The 18,408-nt window shown below is 46.2% G+C and overlaps 2 protein-coding genes across 6 annotated transcripts in view; both read right to left on the bottom strand.

Annotated features, from left to right (window-relative positions):
• Window positions 1–3,214, bottom strand: part of LOC123603754 (retina-specific copper amine oxidase) — a 28,538-nt gene extending 25,324 nt beyond the window's left edge. For 3 of the 4 annotated variants that reach the window (XM_045488982.1, XM_045488979.1, XM_045488980.1), the window contains exon 1: window positions 765–3,214. In XM_045488982.1, the coding sequence (XP_045344938.1) occupies window positions 765–2,352 (1,588 nt within the window). In that variant the 5' untranslated portion in view covers window positions 2,353–3,214. The remainder of the gene's footprint in view (window positions 1–764) is intronic. The other variant, XM_045488978.1, reaches the window with a different exon arrangement.
• Window positions 3,215–3,728: 514 nt separating this feature from the next.
• On the bottom strand, window positions 3,729–10,751 carry PSME3 (proteasome activator subunit 3). Of its 2 annotated transcripts, none has more exons than XM_045488989.1 (11): window positions 10,115–10,751; window positions 9,387–9,419; window positions 9,204–9,266; window positions 8,901–9,005; window positions 7,953–8,001; window positions 7,299–7,411; window positions 6,964–7,032; window positions 6,756–6,823; window positions 6,602–6,656; window positions 6,394–6,480; window positions 3,729–5,513 (listed from the first exon to the last, which is right to left on the bottom strand). In XM_045488989.1, exons 1-11 carry the CDS (start codon window positions 10,154–10,156, stop codon window positions 5,433–5,435), a joined length of 765 nt encoding a protein of 254 aa, XP_045344945.1. In that variant the 5' UTR covers window positions 10,157–10,751; the 3' UTR covers window positions 3,729–5,432. The 2 variants fall into 2 exon arrangements, with proteins under 2 accessions (XP_045344945.1, XP_045344944.1); XM_045488988.1 differs by lacking the exon at window positions 10,115–10,751 and adding an exon at window positions 9,524–9,627.
• Between the last annotated feature and the right edge of the window lie 7,657 nt (window positions 10,752–18,408).

Raw genomic sequence — 18,408 nt, 5'->3', positions numbered from 1 at the left:
TCCTATCTCCCCCCACCCTCCTTAGGCCAAAGGGCCGGAGACTTCTATTTTCCTTTCTGGGTCTCCTAGTCTTTGATTTAGTAAGTTAGTTATTTTGTTCTTGATAAAAATCTGCCAGGAACAGTAAGTCCTCTCTGCTTTGAGCCCACTTGAGAAATCCCTTTCTACACTTGCAGCACGACTTACATGCCTGCTGTGTCACTGGAGGGCTGGTTATGACATGTGCTGGCAGAGATGAAATGACCCTCCTCAGGAGGATGGTGGGGCCACTGTACTCTGTCTAGTTTTACGAAATCCTGTGAGGCAACCCCCAACTAGTGTCCCCACCCTTCTTATGCCCCAGGACCACCTCTACTCTGAAAACCTTGTTAGACTGTTTCCTTTTCCTGCTTTCCCCATAACCACTGACCCTCAGAATCCGTTAGGAAAATCTCAGAGCCCCAACTCCAGCCCCAAATGACGGGGCAAATTCACTACCCGCGGAGTCACTCGAGACTAAGGCAGCCAGGCACAGCCATTGCATTTAAACTAGTTTCACAATCGCTAGTTTCACAGCAAGTCAGGGGAGCCGGGTGAGGGCATCCCTCCTCTTGTGCCAGGTCAGCCCGGTGTTTCGGGCTGACTGCAGTTGAATACACACCAGTCCCTCTCTGTTGCCACAATATATCGTGGTGCTAGCATGACACTCTCTGCTTGTGGCTTGATTTGGGGGTCTCCCTTCCCTCTCCTCCACCCCAACTCTCAATCCTCACCCAAGCACTCACCTGCCACGTCCAGGTCCAGCTTGAAGTGGAAGGCATGCGTGTGCACGGCCCCCAGCACTCGTTCGCCCACGCGGTTCCCAAAGAGGAGGCTCTCCTCACCCCCACTCAGGAAAGCCGTGTTGATATAGCCTGTGGCATGGACCCGCCCTTCCAGAGCCCCATTTGGGTGCAATACAAAGTCCCAAATGTAGTCATAGTTGCCTACGGATGACACAGACCTGACTACAAGGGCCGAGCCAGCCAAACCACCATAGAAATAACTCTCAAGGTGATTGTGGTGCCTCCGAAGGGGTAGTCCTTGGGCCTCCTCAAACACACATACAGCACCCGGGAGCAGCTGGACTGCCCCAGTGCCCATTAATATGTGGATGTCCACCATCGTAGATTGATAGGGGCAGTCCACTCCCCGAACCAAGCCCCGGCTGTGACGGCCAAGTCCATAGCTGCTATCCAAGTATCGGGTCATCATTGTCTTGGGTGAATCGGCACCATAGACAGACACACACTCCTGGACACTGACTTCGTAGGCCACTCGCTCGCCTTTGAACCGAATATCAAAAATCCTCATGCCGCTGAACACCCCATGACCAAACGTAAATGTCCAGAGGGAGGACGCCACCAGGTTCCCTTGCACACTGTATCGGGAGCCCTGAGGTGAGAACTGAAGAGGGGGGAGAGGACCTGGGGGGGCTCGGGACTTCAGGGATGAAGCCCCATCCGGCAGGGGTAGAGGAATTCTAGCAACTTCCAGCCGGCCAGCCTTAAACTCCCACTCCAGCTGGCCCAAGTCTGCATAGTAGCGCCCAAGGTAGAAGACCCGCTGGACAGCCCAGCGGGCAGGGTCCAGGGCCCTGTGGTCCAGCAGTAGCTCCAGCCCCACTGGGTGAAGGAAAATCCCAACACCTGAGATGTTATGGTAGAGGGCTATCCAGGTAGCACGGTCCCCTGAGCGCAAGCCACTGGGGGTGGCATGCAGAGGTGCCAGAGTGGAGCCATTGTAGTTGAAGACAGAAGCCAGAAAGACTGGTGCCTTGGGTAGCTCCACCTCCTTCAAATGTTTCCACATCTGGGCAAACTCCGCTCCCAGCATGGGGCGTCGGTGATAGGGCAGGGGGCCCCCGTGACGCTCCACCGTCACATCCCGCAGGTAGGAGGGGTGCGGCAGCGGCCCCACCACCAGCTCACTCACGTTGGGCTGGGGTTGTCCGCCAAAGAAGACGATGGCCAGTGCCTCCCGGGCGGGCGGGGGACTCCCCCTGTCCAGGTGGGCCAGGGCAGCAGCCTTGGGGGGCAGCTGCAGCTCCACCGAGAAGACGCAGTTGTCCGAGGGGCGGGCCTGGGCTGCGTCCACCAGGCCTGGCCCCAGCTGCTGGGTCAGGAAGCTCATCACAGCCGTCAGCTCCTCTGGGCTCAGGTCTGCAAACAGCTGGCTCTGGCTGGGGGGTGTCCGGGGCTGGGCACTGGGGGATACAGAGGGGCAGCGGGGAGGCTGGCTGGAGCCACCTTGGCTGGTCAGCAAAACATAGGCCAGGGCAAAGATGGTAATGAGGGACAGTGCCAGGAACACAAGGACTACCTTGAGATTCATGGTGAACTCAGAAAGCTGAAATGTGAGTCCTACCAGCTGCTCCTTCCCCCTACTGACATCAAATCAGGGTTTATATTCAGTAGGATGGATAGGAATGGAGAAAACTCCACCCTGTGGGCTGGACAGGAAATTTCTGACTTTAATTTATATAATTCTGTTCCAATTTTCTGTTCCGTGGTTTGGCTCAAGGCACTACATCCACGTGCACAGCCTGTCCCCTGCCCCTGAACTCCTGGTGGCAGCACTGGTAAGAGTTCTGATCACTATCACTTAGACTAGACTCAAGGGATTAACTGTAAGCTCTACGTTTCACTCAGAATGGGTCTGAGGCAGAATGCAGATCTCAGATGCCCAGTGAAGTGCTGTGTGCTACAAGCAGGCACGGAACTATCCATTTTCCTACCTCCTAGCGGGCACTACCCCCGATATTCCCAGGACCCAGTTCAGCAAGAAGCACTTGGCCAGCTGCCAAAGGCCAAGCCCCTGCTTTGTAATATCAGGCCTCCCACCTAGTTAGTGGGACAGAAGCAGTGAGCACCTGGGCTCAGCAGTCGGATTTGTACACCAACCGCCACCACCCCATCCCTAAGCTGTGGGACCTCAGAGGAGTCACTTATCATGAGTTTCAGTGTTCCCACCTACAAAGAAGGGGTAATCTACCCAAGATTCATGAAAATGAAACACGGTCATGCACATAACGTGCTTAACAGAGCCCAACACAGGGGAGGCATTCAAAAACTGTTAGCTACTGGTACCAAGCTCTGAAACCAAATACAGCAAATGTTCCTCCTCTGTTCAAGATCTCAAATCTCTTTCTGCAGACAATGAGGGGATCGCTGGATACCAGAAGGCTACTTTGCAAGGTAGAAGTTAAGGAAACTTTATTTCAGCTAGAGTCCTAAACAGCCCTCCAAGTCATTGGAAAACCAAAACCAGGAGTCCCTGGTATCTCCTCAAGAAATTTAAGCCACTACTCAGTGGGGAAAATTAGTATAAGGTATAGAAAATGACAGGGTAGGGTGTGCCTTGAGCCAGGTGATTCCCCACACGTGGAACTAGAGTGGCCTCTACTGGCAGTTCATGGGTATCACCAAGGAAGAGAGGAAGGAGCTGGGATCTTGAAAGGAGAGAGACAAGCAGCTTAGGTTCGGGAAGAGCAAACTTTCACGTTAATTCAGACTGAACACAAATGAAGGACCACCCCGGCCTCTGGGTTGGCAGAAATCTCAGTCTTCCCATTATTTTAGGGAAAAGAGCTCAATTGGTATAAAAATCCCCAACAGGGTGGCTGGCGGTGTATGTGGAGGTGGGTGTGCCCATGTGCACGCACTTGAGTACGGGTAGGTCCCTAGTCACCAGAGTATCGCACCAGGATCTGCAGCTTTAGAAAGAGGTCAAAGTACCTGCATTTTTAATAATTTCTTGACATGGTAAAAGAATTTTACATTACGATCCAAGGGTGGTAGAGTGAGAAGAAAGGGCAGAATAATCCAACAAACAAAAAGGGAAACTGAGAAACACATGGTGGCAGTAGGGAAGGGTTTCAGCTGGAAGGGATCTGGAGGGTGGGTAGGGGCACTGCCCAACTAAAATGCAATTGGTTTGTTACTGAGTACTATTCATGGGAAGGCAGCATCCTGACTCCTTCTCTACAGCATACTGGGAGTAAAAATGATGCATCTGGGCGGAAATGTGATTGGGGTTGAAGGCAAGGAGACAGGGGAAGAATAAAAGTCAGAAACAGATACTGAGAGTCACTGGCAGGCTGACTGCAGATACGGACTCTCCAGTAGTGGCAGAATGAAAAAGTGGGGGTTTGATGACGGCTAACAGAAAAGCTGTATCAAGTGATATCTCTGGAAGATTAGAGAGATAGGCAACTCTTCTATAGTTTTGACTTGCCCAGCAGATTTTCACATACACACAATGCGCACGTGCACGTGTGCACGCACACACACATACACACACACACAGGTGCTGCTTTCCTTGGAAGCACAATACTATAAATAAGAGAAATATTTTTCCCATAGGAAAGCCCAGCAGGAGCAGCAGCATCTGGCCCTCACAGCTGCAGACAGCCCCACCCCATTTACAACTGGCCTGGGAAGAGGCAACCAGGAGTCAGAGGACCATCCTTTGCAATAACGCCCAAAAGGACCCGAGTCACAGAGAAAGGGGCCTTCCCCAAATCCTCTGCTTCTCATCTCTTAGCTCTCCTCCAACTTACCAGCCTCTGGGCACCAAGAGGCTATAATAGCAAAACAAAGGGCCCTGGGGGGTGAGGACTAAGACAACTATCACTTTCTGAATGATGTGTGACAGGGTTCATGGGATTGGGGGGGGGGGGTGTATGGGACAACACCACAGATGATGAAGGGATGGGGAAATCAGGTAACAGAGTAGGAAGGCATATGCTCTGTCTGTCTGTGTATACCACACACATATGTGTATGTGAAAATCCTAGTTATAAAAACATCTCAAGGAGCTAGGGATTTGGCTGAAGGCCTAAGGTGTTTCTTGTCATGATCAGGTTCAAGGTGGGAGGTATGTGAATGGGAAACCCTAAGTCATTACCAGGGAAACTGTGGGAGGGAGGATCCAATGTCCCACACAGTGGCAAGAGACACTAACCTTATGTCAGAGGAGAGGAGCTGGTCCCCCCCGACTCCAGTTCCTAAAAAACACCTAGCACTTTCCTTCCAGTTCCCTCAGCTTCTAATCAACTAATCAAAAGAAGGAAAAAAACACAAAGCCCAAGACACAGGAGGGAAAGGGCAGGGAGAGAAAACACAAATATTCTTGTGCTGATATCCTGCACACACAAACCTGGAGTTCTCCAGAAATTAGGACAGGTCGGGTGTAGGGTATTAGGGAAGGAAATAGAAGAGTTCCTGAGGCCTGAAAAAAGAGGTAAACACGTCACAGAACTACATGAGAGTTTCATTAGACTCTAACTAAAAACAGAGAGAGGTGTGATTACTATTTCCAGCCAGTTTCCCCATCACGATAGTCATGTAACAAACCAAGGCAATGTCGGTCTTGAGCCAGACTCACAGAGTCCCCTGGCCCTGGCCCTGGCCTCAGTACAGTGTCTCTGCATTGCTGCTCCGGGGCCGTTTGATCTTCTCGATATTTTTCAGGATCATGTCATGTAGAGTGACCTGGGAGAAAAGGTCAGAAAATCACACATTTATTCCACCCCAACTTCCCAAGGAAACAAGATACCAACCACAAATCCCTAGGCAATCATACGCATAATCCCAATCTCACTCACCGGAATGCAAATTCAGGGTGGCCACCTCCCCTCTCTAATACCCACACACGGGATTCCCGGGTACTTCCCAGGACCCAAGTGTCTAGCAACAACTAACATTTACTGAGCACCTAATGTACTAACAATTATACTGGGTCTTTGATGTGTTATTTCACTCATTTTTTAAAAAATGTTTATTTTTGAGAGAGTGAGAGACATAGTGTGAGCAGGGGGAGGGGCAGAGAGAGAGAGTGGGAGACACGGAATCCAAAGCAGGCTCCAGGCTCCGAGCTGTCAGCACAGAACTCGACGCAGGGCTCAAACCAATGAACTGCGAGATCACAACCTGAGCCAAAGTCAAGACACTTAACCGAATGAGCCACCCAGGCGCCCCTATTTCACTCACTTTTAAAAACCACCTGGGTGCTGTAGATACTCTAAGTTTCATCTTAGAGATGAAGAAACTGGAGTTTTAGGTTCAACAACCTGCCCAAGGCCACAGATTACAGGAGGAATTGGTTCTGAACCTAAGCCTGTCTGACTCTAATGCCCGAATCTTCACGCCTACACTGCACTGCACTCCCTGCTGCCCAAAGAGAAAGGGGGTCCCCAACTACGTGCTCCCAAAGATTTCATGGTTCTCAACACTCAGTTGATGAGAATTTATCCTACTCATTTTATCGTACTCCATCCCCTGTCTTGACCCCCAGAGCACAGCAAGAAAATGATCCCCAGAACTAATAGCCAGGGTGACCGTGGGCAGTCAGATAATATGTCAGGCTACTTACATATTGATTCCTTAACTCTGATATGATGAGTCGAAGGCTGATATATTCTTTCTCATCAATCTCTGTCACGGTGCGGCGATAGTCCTCCTGAAAGGAGGGCAGAGAACAGGCTAGTTCCCGACGCCAGACTGCGCACAGGCAGCTCTTGCCCAGAAACGGTCTCCCTCTCCTTCCACTTCCACCCTCAGACCCCCAAACCCTTACTTACCACATGGGGATATTTAGCTATTTTAGAAACCAATTTGGCTCTTGTAATATAATATCTGGAAGGAGAGAGAAGAGGAGGAAGCTGCAGGAGACCCTGGACAGTGCTTGCCACGTCACCAGTCCCTGATTCCTGGGCCAGGCCCAAGCAGCCCTACCTAGAAATCTGGTCCAGATAAGATGCAGCTTCACTCTCAACAGTTCTTAGTTCTGCAACTGTCTCCTCCTAAAAAAAACCAAGTGGGTCAAGTCACTTCCAAGTCACCCAGAGAGCAGACCAAAGGGAAAGGGAAAACAGGCAAAGCAGGGGAAAGGAAAGTAAACCTCCCAAACCTTCCTCTCCAGTTTGTAATACGAGCACGTTACCTGAATGGACACCCCAAAGTTGTTCCCATCTTCTATCCTAGGAATCAGGAGCTGTACCCACATTTTGACCTGGAGGGTGAGGGGACCAGAATACATATGATAAATAATACAGTATATAAATGAGGACCCTTGCCTTTTCTGCTGAAGCCATGAAAGTATACAATCCATGCCGCTAGGGTCACATGCCAGAAGCACAAGAGCCAAGACACTTAATGTGCCAACCCCCCTATAACGTCCATGCCTCCCAATGCACATCCAACATTTTTCAGTTCAAGCCAGGCTATTTGCGTCTGGGGCTATGGGGTCAGCCCATAGGTCACAAGCCCCCGCCTCACCGTGTTGCATTTCTCAATCAGCAGCCGGATCTCAGGTTTCACTTTCTCAATAATGTCCACCAGCTGCTGGTTGCTTTTTAGCATCCCATTGGGCATCACAAACACCTTGGTTCCTGGCAGGGACACGAAGGTCAAATGCTTGGGGTAGGGAGGACATTAACACCCCCCACCTTTCTCTCTTCTTCCCAAACCCATGAGATGCTATGACCTCTGCCTTTTATCTATCACAACCCTATCTGCAAACCATGACACCACCAAGAGAATCAAAAAGAGAAAATGTACGTATTAGCAAAGGAGTGTCTAAAGTATAACCAAAGTCTGAAGAATAAAGAAATTAAAATATGCTCTAAAGATTTAATGTACCAATATTACTAAGGAAGAGAAAATAACACAAAACTGGGACTTCTGTGAAAAATCTGAGATGTGTAGCCACTTCTAATCTCTTTCCCTTGGCAGTCCACACTACGTTAAACCCTCTCTGTTTATTGGGAAATTAGGTTTTGGGTGCTAAATAATGATTATGTTTGGAGAATCTGAGAATGCTAACTCTGAAAAATAAAATCTGATTCTATCTCCTGACCAGGAGACCACCAGACCCAATCCTCCTGCTCAGGTTGCTAGCCAGGGAGTGGGTAAGGTGGGGCAGGCTCTTACCTTGGAAGGCCTCTTCACACTCATCCAGCCTTCGCTTCTTGTAAGTGGGCTAAGGACACAGAGACAGGAATTAGCCTGCTCTTGACATACCCCCATCACAAGTCACCCTTCAAGCAAGTCCAATCCCTTCTTTGGCCCCATAAGTTTTTTTATTAATTTATGCACAATTTACTAAGCACACACAAGGCTTTAAGAAAACATTCTTGCCACAAAACAACTTACACTTTTTCCTTTCAAATAACACATTAAGCAATTAGGGGAGGGGGTGGATACTATACACAACAGGGAAAACGAACCATTAAATGCAAGATGAGGATAATTAAGGGAATATGTACAAATCTTCTGGTTCCACAAAGAAGCACAATATTCAATCAACGAACATGTATTTAGCACTTAATACATGTAGCAGGTACAGTACTAAGTGTTGGGGATACAGATGATTAAGACAGTTTCTGCTTTCTAGAATTGCAAGCTCTATCGATGAGACAGTAATTCAAACAACAATACAGTGTTATCAGTGTTATTTTAAAATGTGAACGAACAACTTGACAAGCGCTAGGTGCTAAAGATGCAGGGGCAAAGACAGGGACTACAATTCTATAGCAAGAACTACTCATCCTGTAAACAATGCTCAAGACATTCGGATGGGTAAGAAAAATCTTGCTTAGAGCTAGAGGGACAGACCAGATAACTTGAGGGAACCTGTAGCTATTAGTCCTATTTGGAACTCACTCCAGGACAGTGGAGCATTAGGTTATACACTTCATGCTATAAATGAAAATTAGGGTTGAAAAGGGGTGTACTGGAATCATCATGTCTGTAAGAGCCCTTGTTCCTAGATCCGAATCCCGCTGTCTCCTCGTACATGTTCAAACTGACCAGGAAATAGAGAACAGAGAATAGAGAACCTATTGCTTCAGAATACAAAGAAAAACACAGGACACTCACACCGTCCAGTCCATCGTGGCTATTGGTGAGAAGAATGGGGTCAGGGACTGGGAGATTCATGTCTGAGTGGATCTGAGTTAGGTCATGGATGTTTAGGATTGGTTCCTGAAAGAGAGACACCCACCCCCAAAACAACATTAGTCTTTTCAAAATGAACAAAGAAGTATTTCATTTGAAGGGCAAGAAATGAGAGTGTTTTACAGTACAAAACAAAATAGAATCAACACATGATTTGTCCCATTTGACTGAAAGACCAGTGCCAAAAAAATTGGGGAATCAGAAGAAAAGAAAAGGGTCTCTCACCTTCAAAAAACTATCAAGTTCTAACAACTTCTTTGGGAAAAAATTTGCCACCAAGTCTTCTGCCTACAGATGAAGGAAAATACAGCTCAATTAATAATTGTGGGATGGTCTCTCTCTACAGATCTCTTCTTTGGAAACTCCCAACTACCAACCAACACATATGTTTCTGTTTATTGTACTCACCTCACTTGTGATCCGCTCCCTGAAAGAATCAACCTAAAATTAACAAAGAGAGCAATTCAGTAACAGCCAAGTCAGTACCTGGCCAAAAGAGGTAAGGGCAGGATGGGAAAACCCAAATCCAGCTGTCTTCCCCTCACCTTGTAATTGTAATGAGAAGCTGAGAGGCCCCCAGACTGTAAATACTTTATTTTTTTGAGGATCCATTTCTCCATCTCGGGAGAGGGAAGCGGGGCTTAAGAGCAGCACCCACCTGTCTTCCCTCCCACCCTCCCTCCAGTGTCTGAAGCTGTCTGAATTTGAGAGCAAACAAAAGACAGGTAGAGAGGGGAGGTGTGAGCTCACAAACGTGCCAACCCCCATCCAGACCCAGCCTTTGATACCAGGCAGGCCTGACGCCAAGGGTAGGGGGAGAGCAGCGGTAGCATCCGGAGGGGGGGGACGTTTCTGGGCTGGGGGACTTCCAGCTGTCACTGGCCTACAGTGCTGAGTCCACCACGTGTCAGCGGAGGTCTCCCAGGGGCTCTCCACCACCAGACGCGGTTTAGAAGGCCACCCTCTAATATCCTCTCCCCCGATGCCATCTCTGGGAGTGGGGGGCTGGGCTGAGCCGAGCGGAAGCTCAGAGCTGGTGTCCCCAGGGAGACAAAGACGCCATGGGGAGTGGGGAGCCGGTCAGACTGCTCGGAGATCGAAGCGAGGGGTAAGGAGGCCCGGACCGGTGCCGCTACCTTGAGCTTCACTTCCTGATCCACCTTCAGCAACGAGGCCATGGCCGGGCCGGGCCGTGTCCGCTCCACTGGAGACCGGAGGCGCTGTGGGCTCCGGGGAGGGGGTCAGAGGGACGGGAGGAATCTCGGCTGTTCTAGGGACTCGGCCGCCCTCGCTGGCTCACTCACTGCTCGCTTGCACCCTCCCTCCGTGCCGTCCGCCCGCCCGCCTGCTGCCTGCTGCCTGCTCGCTCTCTCGCTCGCCCTCCCGGCTTTCGCCGCTCACGCCGGAAGTTACGTCACAGCCAATCGCCGGGACTCCGGCGAGGATGAGCATGTGCCCTGCGCAGCCGCGCTGAGGTCTAGCTCTGGACGCGGCGGGCTGGAGTCTTATCTCCCGGCTTCCTGAGCGGGTAAGGGTGGAGAAGTGGGGAGGGCGGCAGAAGGTAGTTTGCTGAAAACTGAACATTAGAGAGACTCGAGTACTGTTTGACCCTCTGTCGGCTCGGCACTCGCCTTCACCGAAGGGACCTTCTGAACCGCAGCCGCCTCGAGGACAGGACGGACAACGCCGTCGCGCCCCAGTGACGTGGGACCGAGGAAGCCGGCGGTCCCGGCGCTGGGCTCGGGGGTTCTAGTCTGTGACTCTTGCTGCCTCCTCCCGTCGGCCCAAGCTCTAGTGTTAGGCTAGAACCAACTGAAGACAAGTTCTGTTGTACCAGGCTTCCCCGCCTTTCTCCGCCACTTACTCTCATACACTTCCAGACCTCAGAGAACAGCTGCCTGCCTGATGGGCAAGTTGGCGCCCAGAGTTGGGCAGTGCTTGTCCAAGGCTACACAGTGTTTCCAGTAAATCCTGGACCAGAACCCAGATCTCCTGACTTCCACGACAAACGCCATATCCATTCTCCTAATAAAAGGCAGAGACCGTATCTCTTCACTCATCCATTCATTCGGTCTGTCTCTTAACATTCGTGCTTTCACTCAATAAAGTAGAACACACTGCACTAGGCCGTGGGACAGCATTGTCCCGGAGCCTAGAAATAATGTTATTTATATAATTAAAATTAGATAGTAGCCACATTAAAAAGTAAAACAGGTGAAAATAATTTTGATCAGTGCTTCAACCCAGTTTATCCAAACATTATCATTTTAACATGTCATCAATATAAAAATATGAATGAGATCTTGTACACTCTTTTCTCATGCTGAGTCTTCGAAATCCAGTATGAGTTTTATACATACTGTGCATCTCAGTTCAGAGGTGCCACACTCCTGTATTGAAAAGCACATCTCTGGGACATCAAAGGTAAACAAGCCTCAAGTTCTCTGGCCTCCTGGGTCTTAATACTGGGGAAAGACATTAGAAAATAACCTGACAACATAATTGCAAAGTATGGTAAATATTAGGAAACAAGTGACTGACATAGAGAACACCAGGGGTCGATTTTACGTAGAATGGACAAGGACAGCCTCTCAGATGGTGTGACAAGCGAGGATCTAGAGGATGTAAAGGGTTTAACTGGGGAAGAGTGAGGGGAAGAGGCTCTGAAAGCACAAGGTACTTAGAGATGCAGCACAGGCAAATGCCCTGGGGAGGGGAAGAGGTTGTTCTGTTGAAGAAATTGAAAGATTCCTTAGTGAACTGTGGGTGGGAGTGGGGTGGCAGGATTGTTAGGAAAACCCTTTGGATTAAGTGCAAAGGCAGGTCGTCTGATTTACATTTTGGGGTCATTCTGGCCGTTCAGCATTATTCCTGGGCAGGCCAGGAATAATGTGGGAAGCACAAGAGAGATGGTGGGAATACGCGGTTAAATGAAGTGCCACTGACTGGGGTCTTCGGAATCAGACCTAGCTGCAGATCCCACCTCAACTCCTTACTAACTGATATTTTGGGGAAGATGACTGAAACGCTGAGTCTCAAATCCCCCATCCATAAAATGGAATTTTGGTAACGAATAAATAATATGTAACTCTTGTGTTTGTGAATATTGGAAATTACGAATATGTGAAAGAGCTAGCACAGTGTCTGAACACAAGGCAGGCAGCAGATAAATAGCAGCCACCGGTCAGATATGCTTCCTGCTAGTGCTTAGCATGAAGAGGTTACTCCTTAAACTATATAATTATTATCATCCCTGCTTCCAAACTCAAAGTCCTTTTCCATTTCTTCAAGACTACATACAACATAGCCCATACTGCCGATCTTGCTTATTAACGTCTGCTGGTTTTCTCTCTTTTACCTCTGCTTTTTGTTAACACTTTGCACCTGGTAACTTTTGAACTCTGATCTGGAACCTCAGGAATCCTTTCCCAAATCAACTTCATCCTATGTTAAGTATGCCATTACCCTGCATTTCTTTCAGAATCAGTAACTTCAAGTTGAAAACTTAATATGTTTGTGCTTGTCGAAATATGACTTTGTTCTCAAATAATTGTATTTTGTCTTCAGATAGGTTGTAAGAAGACGGATACAGGGTACACATTCCTTCTTTATTTCCCTTCCTCTCCTATCCAAATGTTTTATGTAATACTCCACTCGTTTTTTATTTATTTATTCAGCGACCAATTGTCGAGGGCACCACTATATTTAACAAACTCTGTTCATTCTTGGTGCTTGTGAATCAAACGTGATCACCGATGACTGGTCTCACTTTAAATTCATGTTCACAGATCTCAAATGGGTGCACAACACTGCCTGAGAGCCTACTGCATGCTCTTGACAAGTTTACTCTCCCACACTGCAAAGTCATTTCCCTAATCATTTATCACCCCTCCCTCCCCCATCTCCACTGAGTACATAATGTATGATTCCATTTACATGACGTTCAAAACATAACTAATCTATGGTGTTTTAGAACTGAGGGTATTGTTTACCCTTGGGGTGAGTAGCAATTGGAAGGGGACATGGGGGAGGGGAGTCGAGGGACAGTTACATGGGTGTGTTCATTTGTGAAAATTCATTGAGTTGTACATTTAGGATTTTTGTCCTTTTCTATATGTGTTTTATACCTCACAGTTTTGTTTGTTTTAAGTACGCCAGATGGAGAAGACAAGGAAGATGGTGGTGGGGTTGGAGGACCGTAGACTAGTCTCATCTTTTTTTTTTTTTAATGTTTATTTGAGAGAGAAACAGAGACAGAGACAGAGTGTGAGCAGGGGAGGGACAGAGAGGGAGACACAGAATCCGAAGCAGGCTCCAGACTCCAAGCTGTCAGCACGGAGCCTGACGCGGGGCTTGAACTCATGAACCGTGAGATCATGACCTGAGCCGAAGATGGATGCTTAACCGACTGAGCCACCCAGGCACCCCCACATCCATCTTTGTATCCAGATTGTCCCTTTTTAAAGGACATCAGTCAAATTGGATTAGGGCCCAACCTAATGACCTGATTGACTTGATCATCAGCAAAGACCCTATTTCCAAATCAGGCCACATTCACAGGTACTGGGGGGTTAGGACTTGAACATATTTTGTGGGGACACAATTCCACCCTTAATACCTACCATTATCGATCATCTTATTTGTTTATAAGTTTATTGTCAAATTCTCTCCTCCAGAATATAAACTACTAGAACAGTTCATTAGTGTATCCTTACAGAGGTAGAAGAGTAACTAGCACATAGTAGGTCCTCAATAAATATTTATTGAATTGATGACTTAGGGTACTGTTTTTTGAGAGACAGAACATAAGCGGTAGAGGGAGAGAGAATCTTAATCAGGCCCCAGGCCCAGTGCAGAGCCCAACGTGGAGCTTGATCTCACAACTGTGAGATCATGACCTGAGCCAAAATCAAGACTGATGTTCAACCACATGAGCCACCCAAGCACCCCAATGACTTAGGGTATTTTGTCCATTATTGACAATCCCTCAAGCATTATGCATGCTGACTGTCACATATTCCCCAAGCAGCAGGGCACAGGCACTTTACTAAGTGCCAGGCATTGCTCTTTGTGTTTAATATCAATAGTTTATTTAATCATCACATCACTCTATGTGACATATACTATTATTCTCATTTTATAAATAAGAAAACAAGGCACAGAGCAGTTGAACAACTTGTTCAAGGTCAGAGCTGGGGAATGACAAAGATAGGTTTTGAACCCAGGCAGTCTAGACTTCTAAATCCCTAGTTGTAATCTCTATATGCTCTTCTCTTTGTTTTTATTTAGTTTTTTAAAAAAATATTTATTATTGAGAGACAGAGCAAGACATGAGCATGGGAAGGGCGGACAGAGGAGGAGACACAGAACTGGAAGCAGGCTCCAGGCTCTAAGCTGTCAGCACAGAGCCCGACGTGGGGCCAGAACCCACTAACTGGGAGATCATGACCTGAGCGGAGTCGGACGCCCAACCGACTGAGCCACCCAGGTGTCCCTATGCTCTTCGCTTTAGAAGCTCATTACATCTCTGGACCTTTCTGAGATGGTGTTGATGGCAGCCAAGCAGGAAGAAATGTAGAACTATGAACCGGCCAAACCAGGCCAAGGTGAGAATTCTTTGGGGATGATTCCATTCACCTCCTCCAGGTTGTGTATGTGTTGGAGGGGAGGGGGTGTCATGCTGAAAGACCCAAGAGGAAAAAGGTTGTAATCTCTAATTAGTTAGCAATACCAGGAGAAGAGCAATCTAGTCCCACACACTGCATTTAATACCAGTTATAGAAAGGTCACATACACTTAAAATAATAGGAAAGTTATTTCTGGAAGTGGGAACAACTGTCTTTTTTTTTTAAAATAGAATTTAATTTTAACATTTATTTATTTATTTATTTATTTATTTATTTATTTATTTAGTACAACCTTCTAAGCAATATAAGTCACCAAGAAAAAAAAGGAAAGATTTGGTTTCATAAAACTTTAAAACTTTTCCACATCTGGAAAACACCTTAATAGACCATTCACACAAATTGATGAAAAATATTGAGAAAAATATTAAGGGCCTAGCAGATAAATGAGCAAAGGATGGAAACAGAAAATTCACAAAAGAGGAACTATTACAGCAAGCCAGTATATACAAGTAACAAATGATGCCAATTAAAATGACAGGCAAGTGCCATTTTTTAGCCCATGTTCCTCAGATACATGATACCTAATACTGGCCAACACATTGTGAAACAGGCTTTCTCATTCTGGAGGCAGAATGTAATTATGTGCAACCTTTTTTGAAAGCAATTGCTAATGTTAATCAGTAGACATGGAATAGCCATGCTCTTTTAATTCAGAAATCCCAATTGTGAGACCCTATCACAAGGCATCAGTCAGCTCTTCATGGCAGCATGAATGTAACCACCAAAACTGGAAGCGATGGAAATTTCCAGCAAAAAAGAAACACATTGGGGTGCCTGGGTGGCTCAGTCAGTTGAGCGTCTGACTTCGGCTCAGGTCATGATCTCGCGGTCTGTGAGTTCGAGCCCTGCGTCGGGCTCTGTGCTGACAGCTCAGAGCCTGGAGCCTGCTTCGGATTCTGATGTCTCCTCTCTCTCTGCCCCTCCCCCGTTCATGCTCTGTCTCTGTCTCTGTCTCTGTCTCTCTCTCTCTGTCAAAAATAAATAAACATTAAAATTAAAAAAATACATTAAGGTCACTCATTGGATGTAATGCAGCCATGAGAATGACAATTATGAAAATTATGTAGCAAAATGAAAAATAATATATAATGTTAAATTTTAAGGTTTAAAAAATTTTTTTATTTATTTTTGAGAGAGAGACAGAGAGAGAGAGAGACAGAGTATGAGTGGGGGAGGGGCATAAAGTGAGGGAGATACAGAATCCAAAGCAGGCTCCAGGCTCTGAGCTGTCAGCACAGAGCCCGACGTGGGGCTCAAAAGTGTGACCTGCCAGATCATGACCTGAGCCAAAGCTGGACACTTAACTGACTGAGCCACCCAGGTACCCCTAAAGTTTGTTTTTTTGAGAGAGAGAGAAACAGAGAGAGAGCAGGGGAGGGGCAGAGAGAGAGGGAGAGAGAGAATCCCATGCAGGTTCTGCGATGTCAGCACAGAGCCCAATGCAGGGCTCGAACCCATGAACCCTGAGATCATGACCTGAGCTGAAATCAAGAGTCGGACACTTAGCTGACTGAGCCACCCAGGTGCCCCTGTAATGTTAAATTTTAAAAGCAGGATACAAAAATTGCAGATAGGTTATAAGTACAAATACAACTGTGTTAAAATCCATAGGAAAAACACACCTTAATGGAAAATATAAAAATAATAACTTCTTGTATTTGTTATATTATCTTTCTATAAAGGTTTAATTTTGTTGTAAATGAATTATAGGCTTATTGTGGAAAACAAAACAAAACAAAACCCAGCAATACAAATTTGCATTAAGTAGAAGAAAAAGTCTCTGTCCTATTGTTCAGTTACAGTCACAGCTTGTTGTGTATCACTTCCTGTAACATGTAACATGTAACATCATATCATATACCATGGTTTTTTTTGTACAAATAAAATCATACCATGTATACTGCCTATAACTTTTATTTCAATTGACAATCATCTCTTGCCTCAATTCATGGAAAACCTCTTAGCTGGTCTCCCTGCTTCCACCCTTGCCCTGCTTCAGACTATTCTCAAAGTGGCCAAATGAACCAAATAAAAAGCAAGTTTACTTTATTTTCTTTTAATGATTGCATGGTATTCGGCTGAATGAATAACACCATAATTTATTTAAACAATCCCCTATTGCTGAAAGACATTTAGCAGTGAACATTCTTGTGCATATACATTTGTGCACCTGAATATCTACTAGGAAAATTCCTAGAGATTTTATAAGTCAAAGAATATGAACATTGAAAAAAATTTTTTTTTCAACGTTTATTTATTTTTGGGACAGAGAGAGACAGAGCATGAACGGGGGAGGGGCAGAGAGAGAGGGAGACACAGAATCGGAAACAGACTCCAGGCTCCGAGCCATCAGCCCAGAGCCTGACGCGGGGCTCGAACTCACGGACCACGAGATCGTGACCTGGCTGAAGTCGGACGCTCAACCGACTGCGCCACCCAGGCGCCCCGAACATTGAAAATTTTGATAGACATTTCCAATTTGACCTCTGAAAGATTATACTAATGTACACTCCCAGCCAATGGTATTCTATAGTTGTGCGAATGTTAACAGTGGATGATATCAACCGGTTCAGCTTTTATCAATCTCATAAATGAGAAATGCTGCCTCACTTTAGTTAATTTCCATTGAATTGGTTACAAATTAAATGAAACATCTATTTCTTTATCAATCATTTGTTTTTCTGTGAGCTGCTTTTTCATATTTTTTGCCCATTTCATTCCAGGCCCATTGGTATTTTTATGGAGTTCTGTATGTTGAGGAAATTCCCTTCTATCTTGAGCTGCAACCATTTTCTACATTTTTCTTTTGAAATTTTTTTTTTACAGTGTCATTGATGGTGCAGAAAGTTTTAATTTCTAACGAGTAAAATTCAATATTTTCCTTTTTTCGGGTTTTGATTTTCATGTCCTGCTTAGACAGACCTTCTCTACTCCAAGATTATAAAAAATATTCACCAAATGCTTTCATCGAGTGCCTTTAGTTATTGTATTTTTTTAAAAAATATTTTTAATGTTTATTTATTTTTGAGAGAGAGAGCAAGCAGGGGAGGGATAAAAAGAGGGGAACAGAAGATCCAAAGCAAGCTCTGTGCTGACAGCAGAGAGCCGGATGGGGGCGCTGGAACTCGTGAATCATGTGATCACGACCTGAGCCAAAGTCAAAGGCTTAAGGACTGAGCCATCCAGGCGTCCCAATCATTGTATTTTTGATGCTTAAATTTGTGACCAAACTTGAAGCTTCTTTGGTGTAACCAGGGAGACAGAGATTCAGCTCACTACTACGTACTATCTACTATCTTCAGGCTCTTTGGCTCCATTCATCACTTATTAAGTAGTTCATTTCCCCGCTGAAATGGAATACTAGCTTTACCACCTACTAAATACCCTGTACACTTGGTTTATTTTTGAACTATATTATTTCCATTGATCGGTCTATTCCTGCACCAAGACAAAAAGGTTTTCGTTTTATAATTTTAATATCTGAATATTTAGTATCATAAGGGCTCGGTTTTCCCTGATTAATAACTGAAAATATAAAATTTAAAATAAACAATAAAATTTACCTTCTCACCTTACCCTCCAAGTGTGTCTACCACTTTCAGGGGTGTTTAAAAGAAAGCCGGGTTCTCCCAAGGAGAAACTTTTAAAACTGATACTGCAAGAAGAATTAAAGTGGTTCCGCTCGGAAGTGACAAATCTAAAGAAAAGTCACAGAATTACAAACCGGCAGTCTCCTCATTCTC

The sequence above is a fragment of the Leopardus geoffroyi genome, chromosome E1, assembly GCF_018350155.1.
Source record: "Leopardus geoffroyi isolate Oge1 chromosome E1, O.geoffroyi_Oge1_pat1.0, whole genome shotgun sequence".
Classification (NCBI taxonomy): Eukaryota; Metazoa; Chordata; class Mammalia; order Carnivora; family Felidae; genus Leopardus; species Leopardus geoffroyi.
This window is presented reverse-complemented; position numbering and strand designations above follow the sequence as displayed.